Source organism: Neovison vison, chromosome 13 (genome assembly GCF_020171115.1).
Source record: "Neovison vison isolate M4711 chromosome 13, ASM_NN_V1, whole genome shotgun sequence".
Lineage (NCBI taxonomy): Eukaryota > Metazoa > Chordata > Mammalia > Carnivora > Mustelidae > Neogale > Neogale vison.
The window spans coordinates 31,839,574-31,865,577 of record NC_058103.1 but is presented as its reverse complement, the minus strand read 5'-3'; the positions used below and the strand labels follow the sequence as shown (position 1 = coordinate 31,865,577).

The 26,004-nt window shown below is 50.0% G+C and overlaps 1 protein-coding gene across 1 annotated transcript in view; it reads left to right on the top strand.

Moving 5' to 3' along the window:
- The window catches only part of PLEKHD1 (pleckstrin homology and coiled-coil domain containing D1), a 29,009-nt gene extending 21,182 nt beyond the window's left edge, over positions 1-7,827 (top strand). Inside the window, exons 7-13 of the mRNA XM_044230906.1 lie at positions 603-697; positions 2,100-2,193; positions 4,043-4,221; positions 4,772-4,904; positions 5,243-5,387; positions 5,745-5,894; positions 6,133-7,827. Of these exons, the coding sequence (XP_044086841.1) occupies positions 603-697; positions 2,100-2,193; positions 4,043-4,221; positions 4,772-4,904; positions 5,243-5,387; positions 5,745-5,894; positions 6,133-6,302 (966 nt within the window). The 3' untranslated portion in view covers positions 6,303-7,827. The remainder of the gene's footprint in view (positions 1-602; positions 698-2,099; positions 2,194-4,042; positions 4,222-4,771; positions 4,905-5,242; positions 5,388-5,744; positions 5,895-6,132) is intronic.
- The last annotated feature ends 18,177 nt before the right edge of the window (positions 7,828-26,004 follow it).

Here is a 26,004-nt window from a genome sequence, read left to right as displayed (position 1 = left end):
TGCTGGCCAGCATTCCTGACAGCACGAGTCTGGCCCTGCCTGGGGGCCTGCCCGGCGCTTTCTGGCTCTCCTTTGCCCTTCGGGCCAAGCGCAGGGAAAGTTGCAGCCACTGGGCTGCTTCCTAGAAGCCCCGAGGAAAAAAGAGCCCTGAAAAATGGGGAAATGGCTTTTCTTCGCCATCCTTCACAGATGGCACTCTAGGGATCTTTGATGGGAATAGACACTCATCCCTTTTTCCTCTAGCACTTGAGAGCCGGCCAACACGCCTGAGGGTGTTAGCGACTGGAATTGTCTGGCAGAGTAGATGTCTGGAATGATCTCCACCTCCAGTCCCAGGGAAACGACCTTGCCAGCCTTTCTAAATCCTGGCGACAGCATGCTCAGTGTGTCTGATAAGGCCAAACCCCGCACAGACCTTGGGTTTGTTGAGATTGGGTGTCACTGAGTGGGACCCAGCCTCCTTGGGACTTGCCCCCGAGTCTGCTCCCATAGAGCCTGGCCTGGACTGCATCCCAGGGGGCTCCTGGACAAGAGCTGCGGTTCCGACCTCAGAAGTCCTTCACTGCGCGTGACTCTTTCTCTTCCCCTCTGGTTCTCCTCAGGAGCTTGAACGCCTGAACCAGGTGCTGGAAGCCGAGAAGCAGCAGTTTGAGGAGGTGGTGCAGGAGCTGAAAATGGAGCAGGAGCAGATCAAAAGGTGGGGGTGGTGACCAGGAAGGGGTGGGAGGGAGGTGCGCCTTGGACAGAGGGTGAGAACCCATGTTTCCCGTCAGGCCTGGGGAGCTCTCGGCCAGCAGAGCCTCACTATGTGATGGCTTGGTTTGGGTCTCTCTTACCAGTGCTCCAGGCCTCAGGGTACCCAGAAGGAGCTGTAGACTCCACACAGACTGGACGTGAGGCACGGGCAGGTGCAGACCAGCGCTCCCTACCCCCCAGGAACAATCCCCTCCTGCCTCTGTCAAGCCTTTCTTACCCAGGGGCAGACAGGAGGTGCTATTAACTAAGACCCCCAACAGCCCCTCTTCTCGTTCTGGCTAATTCTGTCCCTTGGGATCTTTAGTCCTGGGTATGGTTTGCAAACCCAGTTGCCCAGCTGCACATTCCGATCGTTTAACAGAATGAGAATCTCTTGAAGGTAGGGCCCAGAGAGCTATATTTTCAAAAGCTTTCCGGGTCACTCTGATTCGGACTCTCTAGGGATTTGGAGACTAATGCTCTGGGTTCTGCTGTGGGGTTGGTTGTCACCCTCCTCCTCATCATCACTACTGATAATCAGTGTTAGCTCAGAAAGACTTTTCTTGCAACAACCTTATAAAAGGAAGTCAATTAGACAATGGCTGCGGGGAGGGAGAAGCTCCAAGAATATTAACAAGTAAACAGCCAAGCACATGCCTTTCTTCAGAATTGTGCCAGATACTGGAATAGAAGATAAGTTCTCTTATCTTACAGTGCAGGATCTTACAGTTTGGTTGGGAAAACCAGACTCACACCCAGGAAACATCAACACAGTAATATATAATCAGCCATTAGGAGGCACAGTGCAGACTCCCTGTGTCATCGGAATTAAGGTATACATGTGATCCTCGTGGGCAAAAGAGAGGTTCAATTGAGCTGGACCTTGAAGGATGGGTAGGTTTTCAGAAATTGGGCAGGAGGAAGGGAAACCAGGAGTAAATGCCTGAGGGGGCCTAGGCTTGCAACAAGGCGATTATCACCCCTTGAGAGGGGCCTCAGCCATGTCCCAATTCAGAGTGAGTAGGGGTTCTAGTAGGGTCCGTCTGCAGAAGACAGGAGGTGGGGCCAGGATCCCCATGGTTTCTCCAGTGCTTCTCTCTGCCTGCGGGGTGGTCCTGGGTTTATCCCATCTGACAGATGCCTGTGTACCTGGAGCACGTGACTTCAACCCCACTTGGCTGGCATCTCCTTCTTTCAGCCCCAAGTCCCTACAGCTGCTGTCAGGACCCCACCAAGCAGAGAGGGACTGGCCTTCCAAGGACCCCTCTGAGCCATATCGGGAGGTGAAGCAGAAGCATTTCTGTGTGCAGAGGGGATTGGGAGGGGTGGTGGACACAGCCACATCCAGCCCTCTGTCCCTGCAGGGAGCTCGAGCTGACCGCAAGATGCCTCAAGGGTGTGGAGCAAGAGAAGAAGGAGCTGAGGCACCTCACAGAGTCCCTGCAGCAGACGCTGGAGGTGAGGGGCCACTGGTCCGATGGTTGGCTGGTTGGTTCATATGACACTGTTTTCCCAGCAGCATTTCCCCAGAGGGTTCTCCATAAGGGGACGGGGCATGATGGAGTTCTGATCTAAAAGATTTCTTCTCTGTGGACCAGCGAGCCCAGGAGGCCTAATGCAGGACCCAGAGGAGCAAATTCAAATTTGTCCTGCTGTGACTGTGGCCTTGGGAAATCCACCTTCTTCAGTGTTCATATATATATATATATATATATATATATATTTTTTTTTTTAACAAATTTCTTTTTTTCTTTTCTTTTTTTTCAAGATTTTATTTATTGGACAGACAGAGATCACAAGTAGACAGAGAGGCAGGCAAAGAGAGAGAGGAGGAAGCAGGCGCCCCGCTGAGCAGAGAGCCCGATGCAGGGCTGGATCCCAGGACCCTGGGATCATGACCTGAGCCGAAGGCAGAGGCTTTAACTCACTGAGCCACCCAGGTGCCCCCAGTGTTGATATTTTTATACCAGATGGAGAATTACTTCTTGTGGCTCATTCATATAGCTAGCTGCTCCTGGGTGAAACTGATCATGAAGGGAAATCAACTGTCATATTACCTCCGTTTGATACCACAGAAACTGTGAGGGGGAGGAAGGAGGTGGCATGTACCAAGGACCAAATGCCAACTCTATCCCCAGCTCCTCCTCCTTGACTTTCCCTTGGTTGTTCCTCCACACCTTGCACAAAGACACTCTGACCCCTCCTCCAAACCACTGAGCTCATGTGTCCTGGGGAAACCTAGCTCTTTCAGATTCTACACCTTTGCCCAAGCTGTTCCTTCTACACAGAATGTCCTTCCACCTCTTCTCTGCGTAGAGAACTCATCCATCCTTCTAAGACTCAACTCCAGCATCACCATACCCTAGCTTCCCTGATTCTTCCAGGCAAGGTTTGTTCTGAGCTCTAGGCTCCTGCTGCATTTTGCACATCTGTTATGGGACACTAGGTTGTGTTTTCCAAACTGTGAAGTTCACTAGACTGTGTCTTAAGGTCTCTCCAAACCCACACCTAGCAGGAGCCTGGTACATTGCTAATGTTTACTGAATTCATGAATTGCCTTAAAGGCTGCAAGGTTTCTATTTTTTCTCAGCTGACTGGGGCTTTGTTTCTGGTTCTTTTATTTGTTTATCTTTCCACTTCACATCATGATAGATGGTTCCCGTGGAATGTTTCAACTCCAGAACTTTTGCGTAGTGCAAGACCCCAGACTGATAAATGGGGAAGACGTCTACTTCTGTTCTAGGCTCACTCCTCTTGGGTGTTCTTCATGAGCCCAACACACTCCATCACTTGCCCTTGGAGGAATAAAGACCCCCGAAGGTCATGGCGCCCTTGGGCCCCAGCTGTACAGGTGTCAAGTTCCCTGGAAGCTGCAGTGGGCTCCTCCCCGAGTCCCTTGGTGAAGGAGTAACCTTACCTCTTTGTTTTTTTTTTTTTTTTTAAGATTTTATTTATTTGACAGAGAGAGGTCACAAGTAGGCAGAGGGCAGGCAGAGAGAGGAGGAAGCAGGCTCCCTGCTGAGCAGAGAGCCCGATGCGGGACTCGATCCCAGGACCCTGAGATCATGACCTGAGCTGAAGGCAGCGGCTCAACCCACTGAGCCACCCAGGCGCCCACCTTACCTCTTTGTTAAGGAGATTTTGCTTTACCTTTTATCACCAGGGAAGAAGTAAGATATTTCAGGTGTCTCTCCTAGAAGGTTGAGTGAGGAGGGCATCACTCCCTGAAATTGAAGGGCAGATGAGGGCAGCCACATTGGAGAGCCTAGATTAGGCTCTTTCTCTTCCCTCCCTCCCTCCCTGCCAGGAACTCTCCATAGAGAAGAAGAAAACCCTGGCGATGCTGGAGGAGAATGAGAACCAGCTGCAGACACTGGCCAATCAGAGTGAGCAGCCCCCTCCCAGTGGGGGTCTCCACAGCAACCTGAGGCAGATAGAGGAGAAGATGCAGCAGCTCTTGGAAGAGAAGCTCCTGGCTGAGAAGCGGTGAGAGGCCCTTCAAGCCCTGAGTCCAGTGTGGTAACGTTCCTTGAGCTGCACACCCACATTCTTGAGTTCTAGCCGGCATTGACCAGATAGATCAATTACTTCCTTTTGCCTAGGACTCACTTTCCCCATGAGGCAAAGGCAAAGAAAATTTTCACTACCCAGAGCTGACTTGATCATTATCTCTTGCAGTGGTGGGAACCATACAGAGAGGCATTAGGTCGATCTAACAGTGCTTTGTCACAGGTTGGGGATGTCTTCATAGCTCCTTTGTACAAATGAGGAAACCAAGCCTAGGAGGGTTGATAGGACTTTCCTGAAGTCACAGAACTAGCAAGACTAGGATCTGAGACTCTGGTCTTCTGACTCTAAGCCTTCCCCTCACTGTCCATACCACTCCTCTCATCCCCTGGGTGACAGAACCTAGAAAGTTCTGGGGTTCAGGAAGCCTGGGTGTCAGACTTCTCCAGCCAGGTCTCCAGGAGGGGCTGCCCTCCCACTGGAAAGCCCCCTCCATGAGGAAGCACTGAGCACCCCTTCGGCCCCACAGGATGAAGGAGAACGAGGAGCGCTCTCGGGCCCTGGAGGAAGAGCGGGAGTTCTACTCGACCCAGTCCCAGGCCCTGCAGAACTCGCTGCAGGAGCTGACCGCAGAGAAGCAGCAGGCGGAGCGGGAGCTCAAGGTGTTGGCCAGGCCCTGTGGGCAGCTGCCGGGTTTTGCACATTCCCTCTTACATCCCTTACCCCGCCGATACCTCAATTATCTCTGCCAGTCTGACCCGCTAGGGGCAGGCGATGGAGCCACCCCTTGGGGAGCAGCTAACCCGCTATGGGGTGCAGAGGCTGAGTCCGGGCCATCTGCTCAAGGGCGCCTACCCTAGACAGGATATGGTAACTTCCATCCAAGTCCACAGGCAAGCAAGCCCTCTTGATCCGGGGGGTGACCAGAGAAGACCTCCACGGGAGATGGCAACTGCTCCCCAAGAGCCCTTTTCGTCTGTTTTCCCTCTCCCCCGCCCAGGCCGAGGTGAAGGTCCGCATGGACCTGGAGAGGCGTCTGCGGGAGGCAGAGGGGGCCTTGCGGAGCCTGGAACAGGGGCTCAACTCCAAGGTGCGGAACAAAGAGAAGGAGGAGAGGATGCGGGCTGACGTGAGCCACCTGAAAAGTAAGGCCCAGCCCCGGGTGCCTGCCCCCAGCCCTCGGGCTCAGCCACCGCGGGAGTCCAGACCCTGCGGAGCCGGGATCCGGGTCGGGAGCGCCGCACGGGCCCTGGGGCGCATTACGCGGTCCCGAGCTACCGAGGGAGTTTCTTCTTCAGGCTCCTGCCGCCGGCGCGTCCTGGGCTAGGCTTCCTGGGGCTCTCGCACCCGGGTGGGGGCGCGGCGGGGAGTTCCGTGCCCTGCCCGGGCGGGTGGGCGGAGGGCGCGTGTTTGCGGCGGGAGTGGAGCCGGGGGCCGGGGGGCGGAGGGCGGGAGCCGGGCCGGGGCCGGGCGGGAAGGACGCAGCGGCACTGCGGCCGCAGGGTTCTTCGAGGAGTGCATCCGGAACGCGGAGCTGGAGGCCAAGATGCCGGTCATCATGAAGAACTCCGTGTACATCCACAAGGCGGCCACTCGCCGCATCAAGAGCTGCCGCTTCCACCGGCGCCGCTCCAGCACCTCCTGGAATGACAGTGAGTGCGTCGGTCCGCGCGCGCTGCCGGGGTGGGAAGTGCTGATCCAGCTTGGAGGCCGGACTGGGCAGCCTGCACCTGGCTCCCCCCGGCCTGGCCTCGGGCATCTTCCAGGATTCCGAGAGCTCCGGTGGGTGCCGAGAAGCTTGTGGGGTGGGGAGCGAGGGTGGTGGGCTGGGGTTAGGGCCCCGGGCAAGCCTCGGCGGAGGGAGGCTGCTCACGGCTTCCCTCTCCCCAGTGAAGCCGTCCCAGTCTTTCATGACCTCCCAGCTGGATGCCAACAACATGGAGGAGCTAAAGGAGGTGGCCAAGAGGCTCAGCCGGGACCAGCGCTTCCGAGAATCCATCTACCACATCATGGCAAACCAGCCAGGAGCGCCGTCGGTGGCTCCGCGGGGTGGGAAGTGATGAGGGGGCCTCCCCTGCTTCCCAGGTCTTTGCTCAGCCGCTGGTGGGCGAGGGGGCAGCAGGGGGAGGTCTGACTCTACCCTCTCTGCTCGCCTCTGGGCCGGAGCTCCACCTGCAGCAGCCTCACCCTCAAAGCACAGGGATGGCCCCTCGCTCTCCCAGACTCTACCCTACCCTCGTGTTTACATCAGGCCCAGTCAGGCCCCAGCTGGGTCCTGCCTGGTGCTCACCTCGGGCTCACTTGGTGAGGCCAGGGGGGGCCTGGCTGCGCTTGGAGACCTTTTGGCTGGGGAGTGGCGTAGGCCAGGCCCACAGCCCTTTCTTGTGCCCACTACATCTCTCTGTGATGCTGTCTCCCTGTCCTTGTGTATGAAGGCCTCCCCCCTCACCTTGTCACCTGCTTCCCCCTGTAGTTCCTAACCCTGTCTTTGCTTCTAAGGCCCACAGATATCCCGCAGCAAAGGCCCTCACTTTTACTACATTGTGGGGCAGGGAAGAGAGGGGCCTAACACAGTGACTTTTGGGTTTGTGGCATACCACACTTGCCATGGTGTCTCCTTTCCTGAGGTTGGGCCCTGACGGAGGGGCTACCCACTCGCTCCCCTCCTCAGGAGAGTTCTCCCACCTGTGGCTTCAGGTGGCTTGGAGGGTGACGTGACCCTGCCCCTTTTCCCTCGCATTCCTCCTGCTGGGTATCTAGGGCCCAGGGCCCTGACTGAGATATGGGGCCGGCAGTGATTCTGAGGGCTCTCCTAGATGACAAGTAGTAAGCTCAGGGGATGGGATAAGGTGGCATTGCTTCCTACTGGTTGGATAAGGAGGAAGCTGCTTCTGGCTGTGGGGGCCCTGTTGGTCTGTGGGATCACAGCTGCCTCCCTCTGAGCTGCTCCTGCTTTAGCCACCTTGCGGCCTCCTCTCCCTGCAGAGGCTTTACCCACTGAAGCAATGTGACCCTGGAAGATGAAGGGCCTGGACCTGTATAAGACCAGTAGCCATTGGCTGGCCCCATGTCATTGGGGGTGAAGCTGAACCATCTTGCTGGTGGTCTGTGAGGGGGCAGCCCTCAGCCACAGACCGACCGCTCTTCTCTCTTCCTAGCCACACTCTCCAAAGCTGCCTGGGTCTGTTGATCTCTGCCAGAGAAAGGGGGTGTACCTGGGATCTGGGTGCTCATGGTCACTGTTGGTATTAAAGGTGCTGATCTGCTGCTGCTTGGCAAACGGAGCGAGGAGCCCGGTCTGAGCGGTGCACAGATGGCTGCCAGGCACGCGCCAGCAGAGGTGCTGCCCCCACCCCCCCAAATGCGACGGCCTGCCCAGGCCAGGCCGCGGTGCACTGCTCACGGTGCTCACGGCTGCCCAGCAAAGCTAAGGGGGACTCAACTAAAGTCCTGGGTGGACTCTGATGGCTTTAGCCGGTCTCTGCGGAAGCCGGGTGGGAACAGGGGCAGAGACACTTAGAATTGATGCGTCTGAAAAGGGATGAGTCTAGGGGCGCCTGGGTGGCTCAGTGGGTTAGGCCACTGCCTTCGGCTCAGGTCATGATCTCAAGGTCTTGAGATCGAGTCCCGCATCGGGCTCTCTGCTCAGCGGGGAGCCTGCTGCTTCTCTCTCTCTCTCTGCCTGCCTCTCTGCCTACTTGTGATCTCTCTCTGTCAAATAAATAAAATCTTTAAAAAAAAAAAAATGAAAAGGGATGAGTCTAAATGTAAAAACTGCAAACATGTAGAAACCTGCATAGACTTGGAACTCATTTATCTAACATTTATAGAGGATGGACTTTGAAATGAGGAGGAAGAGGTATACAGTCAAGATTACCGTGTTTTTGGTTTTTTAAATAATTCTGTTAATAATGGTTTGCTCTTGGAAAAAAATCTTTTGGAAATTTTCGAATGTGTTTTTCCCCCAGGCAAGCTATTAACCAGAAGAGAAAGTGCTTTTCCGTGCACATTCACCAATCCTTATTTCCTCTCCTCCTATTTTACCTTGTACTTTCTATACCTCAGGCAAGTCTGGGCTATCTGGGTTATCTTCACCAACTGAGCCGTCCATAAGTATTTATTTGTTAAAAGCTCACTATGTACCTAACACTGTAAATAGAAAAAAAGCAACATCTCTATATGAAAATATATCACAGTGGAAATTGCTTATTGGAAATGTACTGATCTGATTTTTTAAAAAAACAAAACCTGTATTCCTTAGCCAATTAAATGGGTTTCTTGCAGTAACGCTTCTGGTGTGATCGCCGCTGGAGAGATGTTGCCCCCTGCAGGCCAAATATGGACTTGGGCGATTCCCGGCATGTAGTCTTTTTCATTTTTATTTTTTTATTTTCCATTAACTTAATGTATTATTTGTTTTAGAGGTACCGGTCTGTGATTCATCAGTCTTACACAATTCACAGCACTCATCGTGGCACAGACCCTTCCCCAGTTTCCATCACTTAGCCACTCCATCCCTCCCATCCCACCCCCCAGCAACCCTCAGTTTATTTTCTGGTATTAAGAGTCTGTTATGGTTTATGTCCCTCTCTGGTTTCATCCCATTTCACTTTTTCCTCTCTTCCCCCATGATCCACTGCCTTGTTTCTCAAATTCCACATATCAACGAGATTGTATGATAATTGTCTTTCTTTGAGTGACTACTTTCGCTTAACGTAATACCCTCTAGTTCCATTCATGTTGTTGCAAATGGGAAGATTTCATTTTTAATGGCTGCATAGTATTCCTGTGTGTGTGTGTGTGTGTACACCACAGCTTTAATCCATTCGTCTGCCGATGGACATCTCATCTAGGCTCTTTCCATAGTTGGGCTCTTGCTGCTATAAACATTATAAACATTGGGGTGCACATCCCCTTTTAGATCACTACATTTGTATCTTTTTTTTTTTTTAAGATTTTATTTATTTATTTGACAGAGAGAGATCACAAGCAGGCAGAGAGAGAAAGAAGGAAGCAGGCTCCTGGCTGAGCAGAGAGCCTGATGCGGGGCTCGATCCCAGGACCCTGGGATCGTGACCTGAGCCGAAGGCAGCGGCTTAACCCACTGAGCCACCCAGGCGCCCCACTACATTTGTATCTTTGGGATAAGTATCCAGCAGTGCGATTCCTGGGTCGTAGGGTAGCTCTGTTTTCAACTTTTTGAGGAACCTCCATGCTATTTTCCCAAGTGGCTACACCAGCTGGCGTTCCCACCAACAGTGTAGGAGGCTTCCCCTTTCTCTGCATTCTCGCCGACATCTGTTTCCTGACTTGTTAATTTTAGCCATTCTGACTGGTGTGAGGTGGTATCTCACTGTGGTTTTTATTTGTATTTTCCTGATGGCCAAGTGATGCCAAACACTTTTTCATGTGTCTGTTGGCCATTCGGTTGTCTTCTTTGCAGAAATGTCTATTCATGTCTTCTGCCCATTTCTTGATTGGATTATTTATTCTTTGGGTGTTGAGTTTGATAAGTTCTTTATAGATTTTGGATACTAGCCCTTTATCTGATATGTCATTTGTAAATATCTTCTCCCATTTTGTCAGTTGTCTTCTGGTTTTGTTGACTGTTTCCTTTGCTGTGCCAAAGCTTTTTATCTTGATGAAGTCCCAAGAGTTCATTTTTGCCCTTGCTTCCCTTGCCTTTGGCGATGTGTCTAGGAAGAAGTTGCTGCAGCTGAGGTCAAAGAGGTTGCTGTCTGTCTTCTCCTCAAGGATTTTGATGGATTCATGTCTCACGTTGAGGTCTTTCATCCATTTTGAATCTATTTTTGTGTGTGGTGTAAGGAAATGGTCCAGTTTCATTCTTCCACATGTGGCTGTCCAATTTTCACAACACCATTTGTTGAAGAGACTGTCTTTTTTCCACTGGACAATTTTTCCTGCTTTCTCGAAGATTAGTTGACCACAGAGTTGAGGGTCTACTTCTGGGCTCTCTACTCTGTTCCATGGATCTATGTGTCTGTTTTTGTGCCGGTACCAAGCTGTCTTGATGACTACAGGTTTGTAATAGAGCTTGAAGTCCAGAATTGTGATGCTGCCAGCTTTGCTTTTCTTTTTCAACATTCCTCTGGCTATTTGGGGTCTTTTCTAGTTCCATACACCACATGTAGTCTTAATAAGGCATCACGTTTAAGGAAATACTTCCCACTGCTGCCCCTCCTGGGAGTGGCTTCTTAATAATGAACTGAAAAATCCGTGTTCCCACCCTGAGGTTCTGGCCATCCCCATGTAACTAGGACCATGAGCTATATTTTATTCCTATTTGAGCACTGACCAAAGGGAGCAGACTACATGAGTGGGAATACCTCAGGGGAGGCAAAGAACACCTGTTTTTATGGCTTGCTGGTTTCAGTGTCCCACTGGAAATTGACAGCATGCCTTCTCTGATCAGGAGAGGTTTGTGCTTTTGTTTTGTAATCCTATATGAGAGAGCAAGAAATGATAATGACTGGATTCTTCTTTTTGGTTTGTTTCCTCCCTGGGGATAGATAATTGATCATCATGCCCAGGACTCTCCTGGTTTGTATTGTTTCCCAGCATAATTATTTCTTTTTAAAGATTTTATTTATTTATTTGACAGACAGAGATCACAAGTAGGTAGCGAGGCAGATGGCGGTGGGGGGGAGCAGGCTCCCTGCTGAGCTCCATCCCAGGACCCTGGAATCATGACCTGAGCTGAAGGCAGAGGCTTTAATCCAGTGAGCCACCCAGGCGCCCCTCCTAGCATAATTATTAATGGCTCCCAGCTTAGGTGATACTTCTATGGTCATCCTGGTTGTAATACTGTTCCCTGAGAGTATGTTAATGGGTGAGGTAAGAAATCTTAAAACACTCAGGTCCTGACCCACTGCCCAGCTCCCAGCACCCAGTTCCTAGGAAGGATCCACTGCCTGTGTTTGTCTCTGGAGAGACGTCACCCCCTAATCCTACCCCACCCAGCTCTGCATGACCTGGGCAGCCTGTGGGTGATCAGGTACCATCTAAGTAAAATTTGGAGCCCACCATGAGTGAATGATGTTGGTGGAACAGAGACTTACTCCAGTCTCAGGGAACCAGCCTGCGCCATGCGCCAGATTTGGTCTCCATGGAAAGTAGTCATTGAAACAAAAGGACTGCTCTGAAGCCCTCAGATAAAGGCCGGCAGCCCTTGGGGAGTCTTGTGCTTCTGCAAGGAGTTGGGATGGGCCTGCTTAGACTGGTGCAAGGGCTCCTGAAAGTCAGAAACACTTATGGCATTGATTCTTGGGAGGAAAGCTACTGACTTCTTTTACCTCTCACACCCCTGGTGAGTAAGGGTAAGGAGTGTTCTGGTTTTGCTTCTGGGTGAGACTTGGTGATTGGGCAAAGAAGTAGGGTTGAGACTATGGACTCTGAAAAACAATCTGAGGGGTTTGAAGTGGCGGGGGGGTGGGAGGTTGGGGTACCAGGTGGTGGGTATTATAGAGGGCACAGCTTGCATGGAGCACTGGGTGTGGTGAAAAAATAATGAATACTGTTTTTCTGAAAATAAATAAATTGGAAAAAAAGAAAAAAAAAAAAAAAAGAAGTAGGGTTGAGACAGAGCTGCTCAAAGGTAGGAGGCTCCATCTCAGGGGTTCCAGAAGATTGCAGAGCCGGAGTCAGCTGCCAGGGCATCTGGGGACTCATTCTCTGCACTCTGTCTTGCTTCCCCTAATGGATCTGATCCCTGCCTCTAGGCTGAGGGTCATGCCATGAACAGATTCAACCTGTCCTGTTCCCCGGGCAAACACTGGGGCTGAGGGACCTTGGAGTGTCACTGATCACAGGAGAACCTTTCCTCTAGCAGAGCACTAACCTGGCCACAAGGAGAGAAGGGAGGGAAGTTGGCCCCCTTGCACTTGCTGCTGTGGAGGTGGCGTTGGGGGGTTCTCTGATGGTGAAAGGTCCATTCTCCGCTCTGTAGGTTTTAGTAAGTCACTAATTAAGATGCCTTCTTACAGGGGCCTCTGAGTGTTTCAGTCAAGCATCTGCCTTCAGCTTAGGTCATGATCCCGGAGTCCTGGGATTGAGCCCTGCTGGGCTCCCTTCTCAGTGGGGAGCCTGCTTCTCCCGCTCCCTCTGCCTGCCGCTCCCCCTGCTTGTGGGCTATCTCTGTCAAATAAAATAAAATAAAATAAAGATAAAATCTTTAAAAACAAAAAAAGGCTTTTTTTTTTTTGCATTTAAATTAATTTTATTGAAAAGTATAGCCCTGAGTACCAAAACATAATGGTGGTTGGCTAGGCTACCTCCGCCAACTCAGAATTAACATTGATGTAGTCAAGTTTTTGAAATATATCAGCCTTTTGGGAAAACTGAAGTTATCCACAAAACACAGTTCACAAAAGTATAAGATACATTGTGGTTTTTTGGTTTCTTTTCCAGTGCACATTTACCCATAATATGATATCAAAATTGGGTACAGCCATCGTGGATGGACTCAGGCTACTTGTTGCACTGAGTAACGGTTTACAACACATCCAATGCTGTAGATCTCCTTACAGTCCCTAACTTCACAGAAAATCTCAAATACTACCTTAGCAACTTCATAATTATGAAGATGCCTTCTTACTTCTTTTTTTGTTTTGTTTTGTGGTTTTTTTTGTTTTTTTTTTTTTTTTGCCTTATTTCTTTAAAGACTTTCTTTTGGCACAGGAGGAGCAATTAGTGAAAGCATACTCTCTTTCTTTAAAAAATTCTAAATTAGAAGCAATAGCAGTTTTTATAAAAACAGCCCTTAGTAAAAACTTTTGGAGTGTTAAATCAGCAAGTTTTGGGGGCAAAGTTATCTTGAATTACTAACACCATAAAAACAAATTTTCTTGGTGAGATTAGATGAAGGCAATAGATACTGTGTAAATATTATCACGGATACAAATATCACCTGTTTTTTAGAAAAAATATTAAAGATAACTTAATATGCTAAAATGACTAAGACTGTAGTTTTGCTTTTTATAAAAGGCCTTCACATTTGAGTGTAGTTCCCAGGTATCAATAAAGTCTAATCTCTGGATTATCTATTACTTGCACTACAGGTACCAAAGAACCATTTTATTTATTTGACAAAGAGAGACACAGCGAGAGAAGGGAATACAAGCAGGGGGAGTGGGAGAGGGAGAAGCAGGCTTCCCGCCGAGCAGGGGGCCCGGTATGGGGCTCGATGCCAGGATGCTGGGATCATGACCTGAGCCAAAGGCAGGGGCTTAACCCACTGAGCCACCCAGCCCACCCCCACCAAGGAACCATTTTCATATAAATCTCTCAAATCTCTCGAGGCTGCTTGGAACCTTTGCAGTTATCAAGTTCTATGAATTGGGAGAACTGGGAACCTGCAGCTCTGTGGTGAACAGAAACACGGCTGCCGCTACCAGGGCTGATCACAGAAATACGATTCTCAGGGAGGAAAGATGTTCTGGCTCAGGATGAACTTGATGCCATGGCATTGTCTGAAAATTTTAGTGTTGAGATGAGAAGAGGAAAGATAACTAATTTATCGCCCCCAAAGAAAAGGCAGTGGTGATCCTAGGAAAGGAAAGATGTCTATTCTCATGTTCATCCTGATGTCTGAGACCACCTGTCAGGCATCAACAGATACTTATTGGGATGCCATGGCCTGAAGTCAAGTGCCCACCGTGTGCTTATTATCTCTATCACTTGCTATTATTTTTTTCATTGTGGCAAAATATGCATAACATAAAAGTTACCATTTAGGGGCACCTGGGTGGCTCAGTGGGTTGAAGCCTCTGCCTTCCGGCTCAGGTCATGATCCCAGGGTCCTGGGATCAAGCCCTGCATCGGGCTCCCTGCTCGGCAGGGAGCCTACTTCCTCCTCCCTCTCTGCCTGCCTCTCTGTCTACTTGTGATCTCTGTCTGTCAAATAAATAAAATCTTTTTTAAAAAGTTATCATTAAAAAAAAAGATTTTATTTATTTATTTGAGAGGGAGAAAAGCAAACTCCCCACTGAGCAGGGAGCCCAAATTGAGAAAGCCAAGCCCAGGATCCTGAGATCATGACCCGAGCCAAAGGCAGGTGCCTAACTGACTGAGGCACCCAGGCGCCCCTCATTTTGACCATTTTTAAGTGCACAGTTCAGTAGTGTTAAGCGTTTTCACAAAGTTGTGCAACCACTTCCAGAACTTTTCATCTTGCAAAGATGGAACTCTACCATTAAACAGCTCCCTGTTTTCCCCTCCCCAGCCCCTGGCAACTACCAATCTACTTTCTGTTTCTATCATTTTGACTCCTTTAGATACCTCGTAAAAGTAGAATCATACAGGGCGCCTGGGTGGCTCAGTGGGCTAAGCCGCTGCCTTCGGCTCAGGTCATGATCTCAGGGTCCTGGGATCGAGTCCCGCATTGGGCTCTCTGCTCGGCAGGGAGCCTGCTTCCCTCTCTCTCTCTCTCTGTCTGCCTCTCCATCTACTTGTGATTTCTCTCTGTCAAATAAATAAATAAAATCTTTAAAAAAAAAAAAGTAGAATCATACAGTATTTGTCTTTTTATGACTGGCTCATCTCACTTAGCATAACTGTCCTCAAGTCTCATTCACACTGTAATGTATGTCAGAATGCCTTCTCTCTCTCTCTCTCTCTCTTTTTTAAAAGAATTTATTTATTTATTTGACAGACAGAGATCACAAGTAGGCAGAGAGCCAGGCAGAGAGAGAGGAGAAAGCATGACCCAAGCCAAAGGCAGAGGCTTAACCCACTGAGCCACCCAGGTGTCCCAGAATGCCTTCTCTTTTTAAGGCTCAATAATATCCTACCACTTTTGAAAAGAAACACTGATTGAAATCTTATTTTTCTATAAATTGTTGGTCCATGATGAGGCATCTGCCTGTCTTAAAGGATAAGAGAGTCACAGCTGAGGGGAAGGAAAGTTGGGTCCCTGTGCTTCCCTTTGCTTCCAGGTGGCTCCTCATAATGGCCTGGTCTGAAGGGACGCTGTGGAGCTCACTTCCTCCTTCTTCCCACCAGATGGCAGCCTGCTCTGCGCTGGGCTGGCAAAATCTGGGGACCGAGTGAGCTAAGGCTCCCGGAGAAGGGGGAGGGCTTGGGGACACTGCTTGGTTTCTGCGTTATTAGTGATGAATCTCTCGGTTGTTCTTCCTTTTAAGATATGACACAAAAGTCTCCGCTTCAGCCATCGTTCATTAAATCTGTTCTACATCACGTAGTCTCACATTCATTTGTCTTTGTTGTCCTCACAACATTCCTCTCCTTGAAAGCCAGAGGTTAAGGGAGTTTGGTCCAAGATCACGTAGCTTCTAAGTGGAGTTTCAGGTATCTGAGTTCATGGCCAGTGTTCTTTCTAGCGTATGTAAAATATCATATGTAAATAATTCCATGTAAGTTATTTTTAGTGGGTTTCTTTTCTTTCCCCCTCTTCCCCACCCCTGCCACTCCTTCCCTCCATTTCTTTCTTCCTTCCTTCAGTGAATATAAATATACCGATTTCCTCTATGTTCTAGGCGCCAGAATCTGCCCTCAAATTTTTCCTATTATGCGTCCTCAAGGGCTTGACTCAACTGTTTGGTGACTGAGAGTTTCCTGAGAATTCTTCCGTTCTGAAGATGTTAGTCCAACATAGCAGGCCCTGAGGGTTGGAACTTCTCAGCCTAAGAACTTTGTAAAGTAACCAAGCCTTTTCTTGCTGCCTCCAACCCCTCCCAGGCTGGTAGTCTCTTGCCCTTCACCCTCCTTTGCCCTCCCCCACGCTTCCCTGGCCAGTGTCCTCTGGAGCTGAAGCATCCTCTCTGGGAGGAGGCAGCCAATGGGAAGCCCCTGGGCTGGAGATCTAGAGGGTCTGGGTGGTCCTGCAGAATCAGAGATTAATTCCAAGAGAGGGCCAAGCCATTTGATCCCCCCCACCCTTTGTACAATGAGGTTGTGGAATTAGATGCTCTCAAGAGCCTTCTATAATACTGGTGATCACACTTCTCTGCTGGGAATTGCCTTAGGGGTGGGCATGAGATAGCAAGGAAACTGGTCCTTACTGAATCGTCACTGAGTTCACCACTCCTGGGTCTGCCCTCTCTCAGAACTTCTTGTTATACAATCTGACTTCTATCTTTTCTTATTGTTTAGGCCTTTTTGACTGGTTTTTCTGTTATGTTCGAGCAAGAGCTGCCTCATTAATAGTCACCTTAGCGTTTTCAGAGTTGTTGTGGGATCCCCAAAGACTGAGAGTTCTTTTCCTAAGGAAATCACAATGTTTCCAACATTCCAAACAAATGTTTGTTGAGAACCCACAAGCATATTTTCAAAAATTCTAGACACACCCCCTCCACAACTCAAAATCTCTGAAATCGGGGTACAATTTAATTTTTAAAAATCTTCTTATTTTTTAAAGATTTATTTATTTATTTGAGAGAGAGAGAGAGAAAGAGAGCTCGAGCTGGGAGAGGGGTGGAGGGAGAGAGAGAGAGAGAGAGAGAATCTCAAGCAGGCTTCACGCTGAGCACAGAGCCCCTCACGGGGCTTGATCCCAGAACACCGAGATCATGACCTGAGCTGAAAACAAGAGTCAACTGCTTAACCGACTGCACCACCAGATGCCCCTGAAATTGGGATATATTTCAGATTGCTGCTGGTCACATGGTCATCTCCCTGAGGTTGCCACTGCCTTTGCAGACTTCAGACATCCCAACATCACAAGTTGTAGACTGCGTTTCAACAGTTTGGTGAAAAAAATCCACAAATACTCACGGAGCATACTCTTCATAAATAAGGGTCACGTGGGGGGTGGGAGGTTGGGGTACCAGGTGGTGGGTATTATAGAGGGCACAGCTTGCATGGAGCACTGGGTGTGGTGAAAAAATAATGAATAATGTTTTTCTGAAAATAAATAAATTGGGGAAAAAAAAAATAAGGGTCACGTGGTTGTCGGGGAGGTGCTGAATCAGACACGTTTGGGGGCCCAGAATCGTAAAGCTGGTTGTAGAGCCCAACACCCATGACGCTTCGTTCTTTTATGGATTCTTTTGAGAAAGGCTGCATCATCAGGAGTCTTGATACCTCAGCGGAAGAGATGGTCCTTGTCTCAGTCAGATTCTCAGTCAGAGAGAGAGGAATCAGATTTGGAATGAGAAGCCCTAGAAATACCTTTGCCCATTATTTCACTTCTATTTCCCGATTTTATTATGCACAAGCATGATTTACGATGAAAATCTGTGACTCATCAAATCCAAAAAGACTTTTTCAATAAGTGTAAATGAAAAATCCAGAGTGAAAGCATCATGTCATAGTTTAACTGGCAGCGCTTTTAATTTCTTAGTGGGACATAAAATAATGGTATGCCTTATAGTCAATGATGTCTTAAATTGGAGAATATGTACTCTGGGCCAACCTCTGTCCTGGCACCAGGAGACGACTGTGAACAAGACTCAGAACCCCTGGGGTGCCTGGATGGCTCAGTGGGTTGAGCCTTTGCCCTCGGCTTCGGTCATGATCTTGGGATAGAGCTGGCATCGGGCTCTCTGCTCAGCAGGGAGCCTGCTTTCCCCCTCTGCCTGCCTCTCTGCCTACTTGTGGTCTCTCTCTCTGTCTAATAAATAAATAAAATCTTAAAAAAAAAAAAAAAGAGTCGGGACCCTGGTTGTTTATTCAGCTTGGTTTTGGAGAGTCCTTTCTTTTCTTTCTTTTTTTTTTTTTTAAAGATTTTATTTATTTATTTGACAGAGAGAGATCACAAGTAGGCAGAGAGGCAGGCAGAGAGAGAGAGAGGAGGAAGCAGGCTCCCTGCTGAGCAGAGAGCCTGATGCGGGACTCGATCCCAGGACCCTGAGATCATGACCTGAGCCGAAGGCAGCGGCTTAACCCACTGAGCCACCCAGGCGCCCCTGGAGAGTCCTTTCGATGTCAGTCAGGGACCTATAGGACAGCCACGTTCCTTTTTTTTTTTTTTTAAAGGATTTTATTTATTTATTTATTTGAGAGACAGAAAGAGAGTGAGGGAGCCCAAGCACGGGCAATGGCAAAGAGAGGGGGAAGCAGGCTCCCCACTGAGCAGGGACCAATCCCAGGACTCTGGGATCATGACCCAAGCTGAAGACAGATGCTTAACCGATGGAGCCACCCAGGTGCCCTTGACAGCCACTTTTCCCCTATCAACTTGTGGCTTCCAAGGTTGCCCTTGAGATTATAGTCTCCAGCAATCCGCAAGAATTTCTTTTTTCTGTTGTGCGTGGGAGGAGCCCCAGCACCTCTGTCCTCACTTAATTGGTAGAAACTCGGTCACGTGGCCTCATCCCCTGCAGGAGAAGCTGAGAACCTAGGGTAGAAGGTAACTAAGGACGGAGGCTAATGGGCAGCCAGCGGTCTCGCTGGGCCCTGTAAGCAGCACTGTGGAGATGCAGGAGAGTCGAAGCAGCCGAAAGCCTCCTCAAAGGAAGTGAAAACACCAACATGCCCAGTGCCCTTCCTGCCACCGTTGTGTCTCTGGGGAGTATCAGGCACATCATTGCTTAGGAAGGAGTTCCCGACTCAGAATATTAGCCCCATTGGTAACCGGTTTTTGATAGCCCTGATTACCCATGGGAGCTAATGAGGTTAAAGGAGTGTGTAGTGCTTCTCCTAAACCATGAATCTCTATTTGAGATATTTTTGGGCAGAAGAGATTTTTTTGGGAATGCCTGTAAAGCCCCATCACTTAGCACTGCCAATTCCGCCTCTCTGCCTGCTGGGGGCTGGGGCGGGTGGGGCTGGCGGGGCTGGATGGTTTGCTCACTGGAATGTGTGCTAGTGACTTGGCCTGCGGGGCTCCAGCCTACAAGATACAGAACAGAGCGGGGCGCCTGGGTGGCTCAGCGGTATAGGCCTCTGCCTTCAGCTCAGGTCATGATCCCAGAGTCCTGGGATTGAGCCCCACATCGGGCCCTCTGCTCAGCAGGGAGCCTGCTTCCCCCTCTCTCTCTGCCTGCCTCTCTGCCTACTTGCAATCTCTGTCTGTCAAATAAATAAATAAAATCTTAAAAAAAAAAAAAAAAAAGATACAGAACAGAGCAATAGTGCCGAGGCCATCAGACGTCCTGGGGCAGAGCTCAGGTCTCATCTATTCCGTGCTGTGTGATTTGAACACATTCCTTAAATTAACATTTCTGGGCATTGGATCTCTCCGTTGTGAATGTGCAGCCCACAAATGTAACCGTAGCAGCAGTGTCTGCCCTTACCACCTCACAGGGGTGTTGAGAGGATACAGAGAGCTACCGTAAGGGAGAGCTCTGTCCTGTGTAAATGCTCCGTACAAACAGTACTTCGCGTTGGCGAAGAGAGCAGGGGTGTGCACGGCGGAAATGCTCCTTGGGTGAGCGACGGTGGTCTGGCTCACTCTCTCTGATGGGACATTTCTAAGCCACTTGGTTGAAAGCCTCTCCCTTTCCTTACACACACACACACACACACACACACACACACACACACACACACACGGAGCTTGTTGTGTTTGGTATTCAAGGTAAAGCCTCTACGTCAGGGCTGAGGAACTGAGGCCTAACATTAGCAGGGAAGCCGGGACCATGGCTGCCTCTCCCCTGAGTGGGAACTGAGTACATTTTTGTTGGCAGCTGGGGCTGGCTGTGAGTGCCAGGAGGCGCCCATCCGTATGCCCAGGTTGGCACAGCACACAACTTTGTCTCCCCTCCCTGGCCAGCTCTGTGCACCGGCTCCTTTCTGTCTCTCCACCTCTCTTCAGCGTGAACCTTTCTGTCATCCTCTGAGTTCTGGGATATTTTCCCGAGTTCCTGGGCCTCTGGAGCTGCACTATCTCCTCCTGTTCCGCTGTCATTTCCTAGAAGAAAAGAGGTTGGGAACAAGATGCTTTATTTCTTCTTGAGAGCAATGCAAATCAAGACAGAGAAGGGAAGGCATTTCTTCAGATGGGGCAGAGAGGAAGATAGGAGGCAAATGAGAAGAGATCGCTTGGAAAGAGGGAGGGCCCGTCAGGACACTTCTGTTTGCCCTGAGAGAACATGCTGGCTCATGAGGCTGGAAATGTCTCTGAATCAAAGGACAGGCCTCGAGGCTTGGAACTGAAGACCCTGTCACCAGGGTGTTGGTTCTCTCTCTGCTTCTCCAGGCTTCTCTTTGTGTGTTGACCTTGCCCTGTCTCACTGCAAACATCTGGGAGAAGATCTAAGGCAGCAGCAGTTTGGCCAAAGGAAGGAGAGAGCGCCTTCCTGGAGGCTGGCTATACTCGTCTCGGGGAAGGGATAGGACCCGCAGCTCAGGTCCTGTTTCCGCTGCTTGGCTGAGCTGTACTTTCCCAGGCAATCCACCGGCCCAGAGCTGGGTGGGAAGGATATATGCAGAGGATAGAGGTGGCGGTATGTGTGCACGTGCCTGCACCTGTGTGAGTGTGTGTGTACGTGTGTGCGTGTGTATGGTGCAACCTGTCTGCCAGGACTGTGGCGTCGGAGGGTGGGGGGTGGGGTGCAATGCCCCCAGGGGAAGCAGCCTCGGCAGCAGCCGGATCACGTCCTCCCCGGGCTCCAGCGGCTTCCTGAAGGCGGGTCAGCAGCGGTTGTCATGGCAACAGCCTTGTGGGGAGGATCTTAAGGAAAACACTGAGGCTGGAATGTTGAGAATATTTGCCTACAAATGAGTCTGTCTCTTGCTAAGAGCCAAAGAGAGACAAAGCCCAGCTTTTTGGGCATTTCAGTCTGAGTAGTGCGGTGGGCAGTGGTACAGGTGGGCTCAAATTCGAGTTTCCCTCCCTGAGATGGAGGAGGACGAAGGACGCCAGGAGCTGGAGGACTCTTCTCTCTCTCTCTCTCTCTTTTTTTTTTTTAATTAAAGATTTTATTTATTTATTTGACAGAGAAAGATAGTGAGAACAGGAACACAAGCAGGGGGAGTGGGAGAGGGAAAGCAGCTTCCTGCTGAGCAGGGAGCCTGTTGAGGGGCCCCCGGGAGCCTGGAATCCTGACCTGAGCTGAAGTTGCCGCTTAACGACTGAGCCACCCCGGTGCCCCCTCTCTCTCTTTTTTTTTTTTTTTTTTAATTAAAGATTTTATTTATTTATTTGACAGAGAGCCCACAAGCAGGGGGAGGGGCAGGCAGAGGGAGAGGGAGAAGCACGTTCCCCGGTGAGCAGGGAACTGGACACAGGACTTGATCCCAGGACCCTGGGATCATGACCTGAGCTGAAGGCAGAAGTTTAACCAGCTGAGCCATGCAGGTGCCCAGTAACACAGTCGTGTGAACCCCATACCACCTGCCTGCCCCTGTGCTGGATCATCTACCACAGACTATTGTTCTTCAAGGTGTGACAAGAGGGTTCCCAACTAGCATTCAGGCAGCCCGCAGGCAAGGACAGATTTCATACACCCTGAGCCCCTCCCAGGGAGCCTGCTGTTCCCCTGGGTATGCTCACTATCCATCTCCAGTCCAGCAAGGACTTGCGGAGTAGAGACTGGCCACATCAACAAAGGTCACCCAGATTGTGAGGCTCCTTACCATAGACTCTTTTTTTTTTTTTAATTAAAAAAAATTTTTTTTTTCTTAAAGGCTTTATTTATTTATTTGACAGACAGAGATCACAAGTAGGCAGAGAGTCAGGCAGAGAGAGAGGAGCAAGCAGGCTCCCTGCTGAGCAGAGAGCCCAATGCAGGACTTGATTCCAGGACCCTGAGATTATGACCTGAGCCCAAGGCAGAGGCTTAACCACTAAGCCACCCAGGTGCCCCTTTGCCATAGGTTCTTATCTCCACTGGCTCAGCTTTCCTTCCAGTCAGCCCTTGAGGAAACAGCTGGTGCTTTTACAGTTCTCATTTTAAAGATGAAGAAACAGGGCTCCTGGGTGGCTCAATCAGTTGGGCGTCTGGCTCTTGGCTTCAGCTCAGGTCATGGTCTCGTGGTTGTGGGGTGCAGCCCCACATTGGGCTCTGCACTCAGGACAGAATCTGCTTTGGATTCTCTCCCTCCACTTGTGCACATGCTGTCTCTCTCTCTCAAATCAATAAAACCTTTTTTTAAAAAGCTGAAGAAACAATGGTCAGAGAATGCTGGTCTCAAGAGAAACCTGAAGCCCCACCCTCTTCTCCCATCCTAAGGAACAGGATGACACCAAGCCTGATTGGGTATGTGGGGAAGGAGGTCATGTTCTAGGCCTGCATGATGGGGAGGGGTGCCCAGAGACTTCCCTCCCTGAGTAAGCGTGAAGGTGTGGAATGAATCTGCTTTGCCTGAATGTTGGACAGAAATTTTTGCTCACTTGTCCCCAGCATGCTTTTTGTGGTACGCCCCTTTCTTTACTAAGGGAGTGTTAAGCTGTTCTGGGATTCAGGAGAAACGAAAAATGGCCCCCTAAGTGAGCCCTGAGCCTACATTAAGGGGTTCCTTATGTGGAACAGCCTCGCCTACCGGGGCAGAGATACTTCAGTAATAAAGGGCTTGCATTTCGCTTGTCTCGGGACAGGGTAGGGCTGGAGGGTATGAGGTCTCTGGCCAGATCCCGTTATCCTGTCACACCACAGAGCAGCCATCCCCTCAAGGTCCCACTGCCACAGAAGGTAGAATTGGGGCTGGAGCTCCGCCTCTGGACCCAAGTCCCCATCTCTTTCCTTCTGCCCCTTCTAATCTTGAGACAATGCCAAGCCGTAAGGGGGGGATGGTCGTGCAGCCTTGGGCATCCCCGGCGGAGCTGTGCACACTGGTTCCGAGTTCCTGCTTGGGATCACCTGTCCCCGGTGGATGAGCTCCACACTAAGTCATCACATTCCTGCAGCTGCCCTGGGAGACCAGGGACGTGTCCCTGCGGGAGTGATTATGACTCCTTCCCCAGAGCCTGCTGCCTGGCATTAACTAAAGTCCTTGTTCTGAGATTGCTTGAAGGAGGCAATTTGTTCTATCACTAACTTTCCTTCTGCCTCCTCTCTCCCCCTCCCCATCCACCTTCCTTCTATCCTACCTTCCTTCCCTCCTCCCTCCCATCTACTCACTCAAATTTAAGCAGATGCATCCCCAAGGCCTGCTACCCACTGTCTGTCTCCTGGAGGTTAAAAAGCAACAGAAACCAAATACTTCCCGAGTTGAGAGTCATGATGAATTAATTATTCATAGACCAAATCTACGGCAAATTTCAGAGTGACTTTTATTCAAGGTTGAGGTTGTGAGGTTCCGGGTAAAAGGATTAATGACCACTCGCGACACAGCACAGCCCTCCCCGAGTCCGTCCTAAGTCCTTCCTATCATCTCTTGCCTCTTGCCCTTGACTGTGGTATATGCATAGACCATTCCCTCCCTGCTGTGATGGAAACTTCTAATTGTCCACTAGTGTCCATTCTCTTTCCTTTTCTCGTAGTTTTAGCTTGACAGGTGGCTATATTCTCCAGCCTGCCTTGCAGTTGGGAGTGGCCATGTGACTAAGCGCTGGCCAATGAGAAGGAAGAAAACCGGCGCACACTGCATCTACAGGAGGAGACTGTTTGCCTTCTAGGTCTTCTTTTTTTCTGGAACACGGAGATGGTGCTGGTGAGTTAACACTGATCACACAAATGAGGAAAACACCCTAGAAGATGGCAAGGTAAGACAGAGGAAGCTGGACAACGGGTGGCATGGGGCCATCTACCCAGCCCGGTCCACCTCCCTGCCCAGGCACTGGAACGCAACAGAAAAATAAGCCTCTTCTCAGCTTTGTGCTCATCCCAAGGCCTCACTTTACATGTGAGGTGTAGGAAGCTATTTTTCCTAGGAAGCCATCTTTGAGCCTCGCTGGACCAGCACTGCCTGGGAGCTTTCCCCCATGCCCTCACTGGAGCACACACCAGAGAATCCTATAAAGGCTTGTCGGTTTGTTTGTAACACACATGCTGTACCTGACCCAGCCTGGCAGTACTTTGAGACAGGTACCACAATCTTACCTGCTCCTTTCACTCAGGATCTGGAATACAGTAGGCGCATAGTAAAGGTTGACTAGTTCAATGGGTAGAGCCATACATCTGCATTCTGCCTTAGTTCTCACCTACAGAGATTTGAAGCCCTTCAAGCCCAAACTGAAGAACGGTTCCCATTCTTCTGTCTTCCTACAAACACACACAGGACTTTCCTCCATGTCCAGTTAGCCAGGCCAGACCCCAGGAAGGGTTGCTTCCCAAGGGGGATTGTTGACTATGGCCAAAGTGCAGCCCAGTGCTAGATCCCAATCCATGACCCCTGTTATCAGATGTGCTTCACCCAAATGTGAGGCCTGGCAGTGTTTTTAGTAGGTCCCTGACTTATAGCAGGAGTTACCCTTCCTTGATTATGTTTGCCTTGAAAACCTGGGTAAAAGTGGTGGGCGTTGTAGAAATCTATGCATCACATTTAGTTGGAAAAGGTGTGCAAATTCTTTTATAATTTGTTTTCTTTTTTTTTTTTTAAAGATTTTATTTATTTATTTGACAGAGAGAGATCACAAGTAGGAAGAGTGGCACGCAGAGAGAGAGGAGGAAGCAGGCTCCCTGCTGAGCAGAGAGCCCGATGCGGGACTCGATCCCAGGACCCTGAGATCATGACCTGAGCCGAAGGCAGCGGCCTAACCCACTGAGCCACCCAGGTGCCCCTATAATTTGTTTTCAATTCACACAACGATGGAGGTCTGTTTACACATCTGGGATGGGGCAGCCCTGATAGATTTCTCTGGTCACTACATAGATAGAACCATGCACTATCTGACAGACCAAGGCTTTGGCAGTTGCTCTGAGAGGTGGGGCTCTGGCCTCCAGCCAGCCTATCCTTGAAGACACTTCCCAAGAGCATTGACCTTGGTAGCACTTAGATGTTGCTGCTTCCTTTCCTTCCTTCCTTCCCTCCGCCTCTCTTTCTCCTTCTCTTTTCTTTTCCTTCTCTTCTCTCTCTCTCTCTCTCTCTCCTTCCTTCCTTTCCCTTCCTTCCTCCCTCCCCTCTCTTCCCCTCCCTTCCCCTTCCTTCTTTCCTTGGCAGACCATTCTTTGGGAGTTCTTTGTACAGACACCAGTTTTCACTGTGGCCCGAGGGTTCCGAAGAGCACAGTCTGCCTGCCTCACCACCCCCAACAAACTCAGTTTTGGGGACCAAATGCACAGCATCCTCACATTCCCAAACAAACCTCCAACATACACATTGTGATCCCACTGCCCAGAATGCTCAGAAATAGCGTCAGCTTTCCAAGGGCTCAGTGGGTCTAGTGATCTTCAGCCAGGGGTATAAGCAGGTCTTCAGGAATTGAGTTTGCCCCAGAGCAGAGGAATGTATCCTTGAGACAAAAAAGAATGAGACTGGCACTTTTGAGAAGATGGGCCATTGGACCCCGCATTTGCCTCATGTATGTTCTCCACCGTGACAAGGAGATTTTAGTGGTTTCCTCCCCAGCGTTTCAGCCAGCATCCCACACTTTTCTGGAAACTTATAAAATGCTGAGCTCCCTCGGGCACAAATTCTGATGCGCGATGCTCCCGTTTGCTCCCTAGTGGAGCATGGGGTGAAAGGCGATGGGAGGGGAGGCCATCCTCAAGTAGCCATCAAACAGGGGAGTCCTCTGGCGTCGTTAATCCCTTGAGCACACCCCTCATGGGGTCACATTAGCTAATGCAAGGTCACCATTCCGAAGTTCATGTTCACCTTACTTCAATGTGTTCAGGTGTCATAACATGTGGAAGGCATGGGTGTGTGTGATCTTAAGCTTTAAAATACTCAATACGTGTTGGCTTTCAATGGTCACACTTTTATACTACATTCTAGCATAGATATCCAGAAGCATGTGCC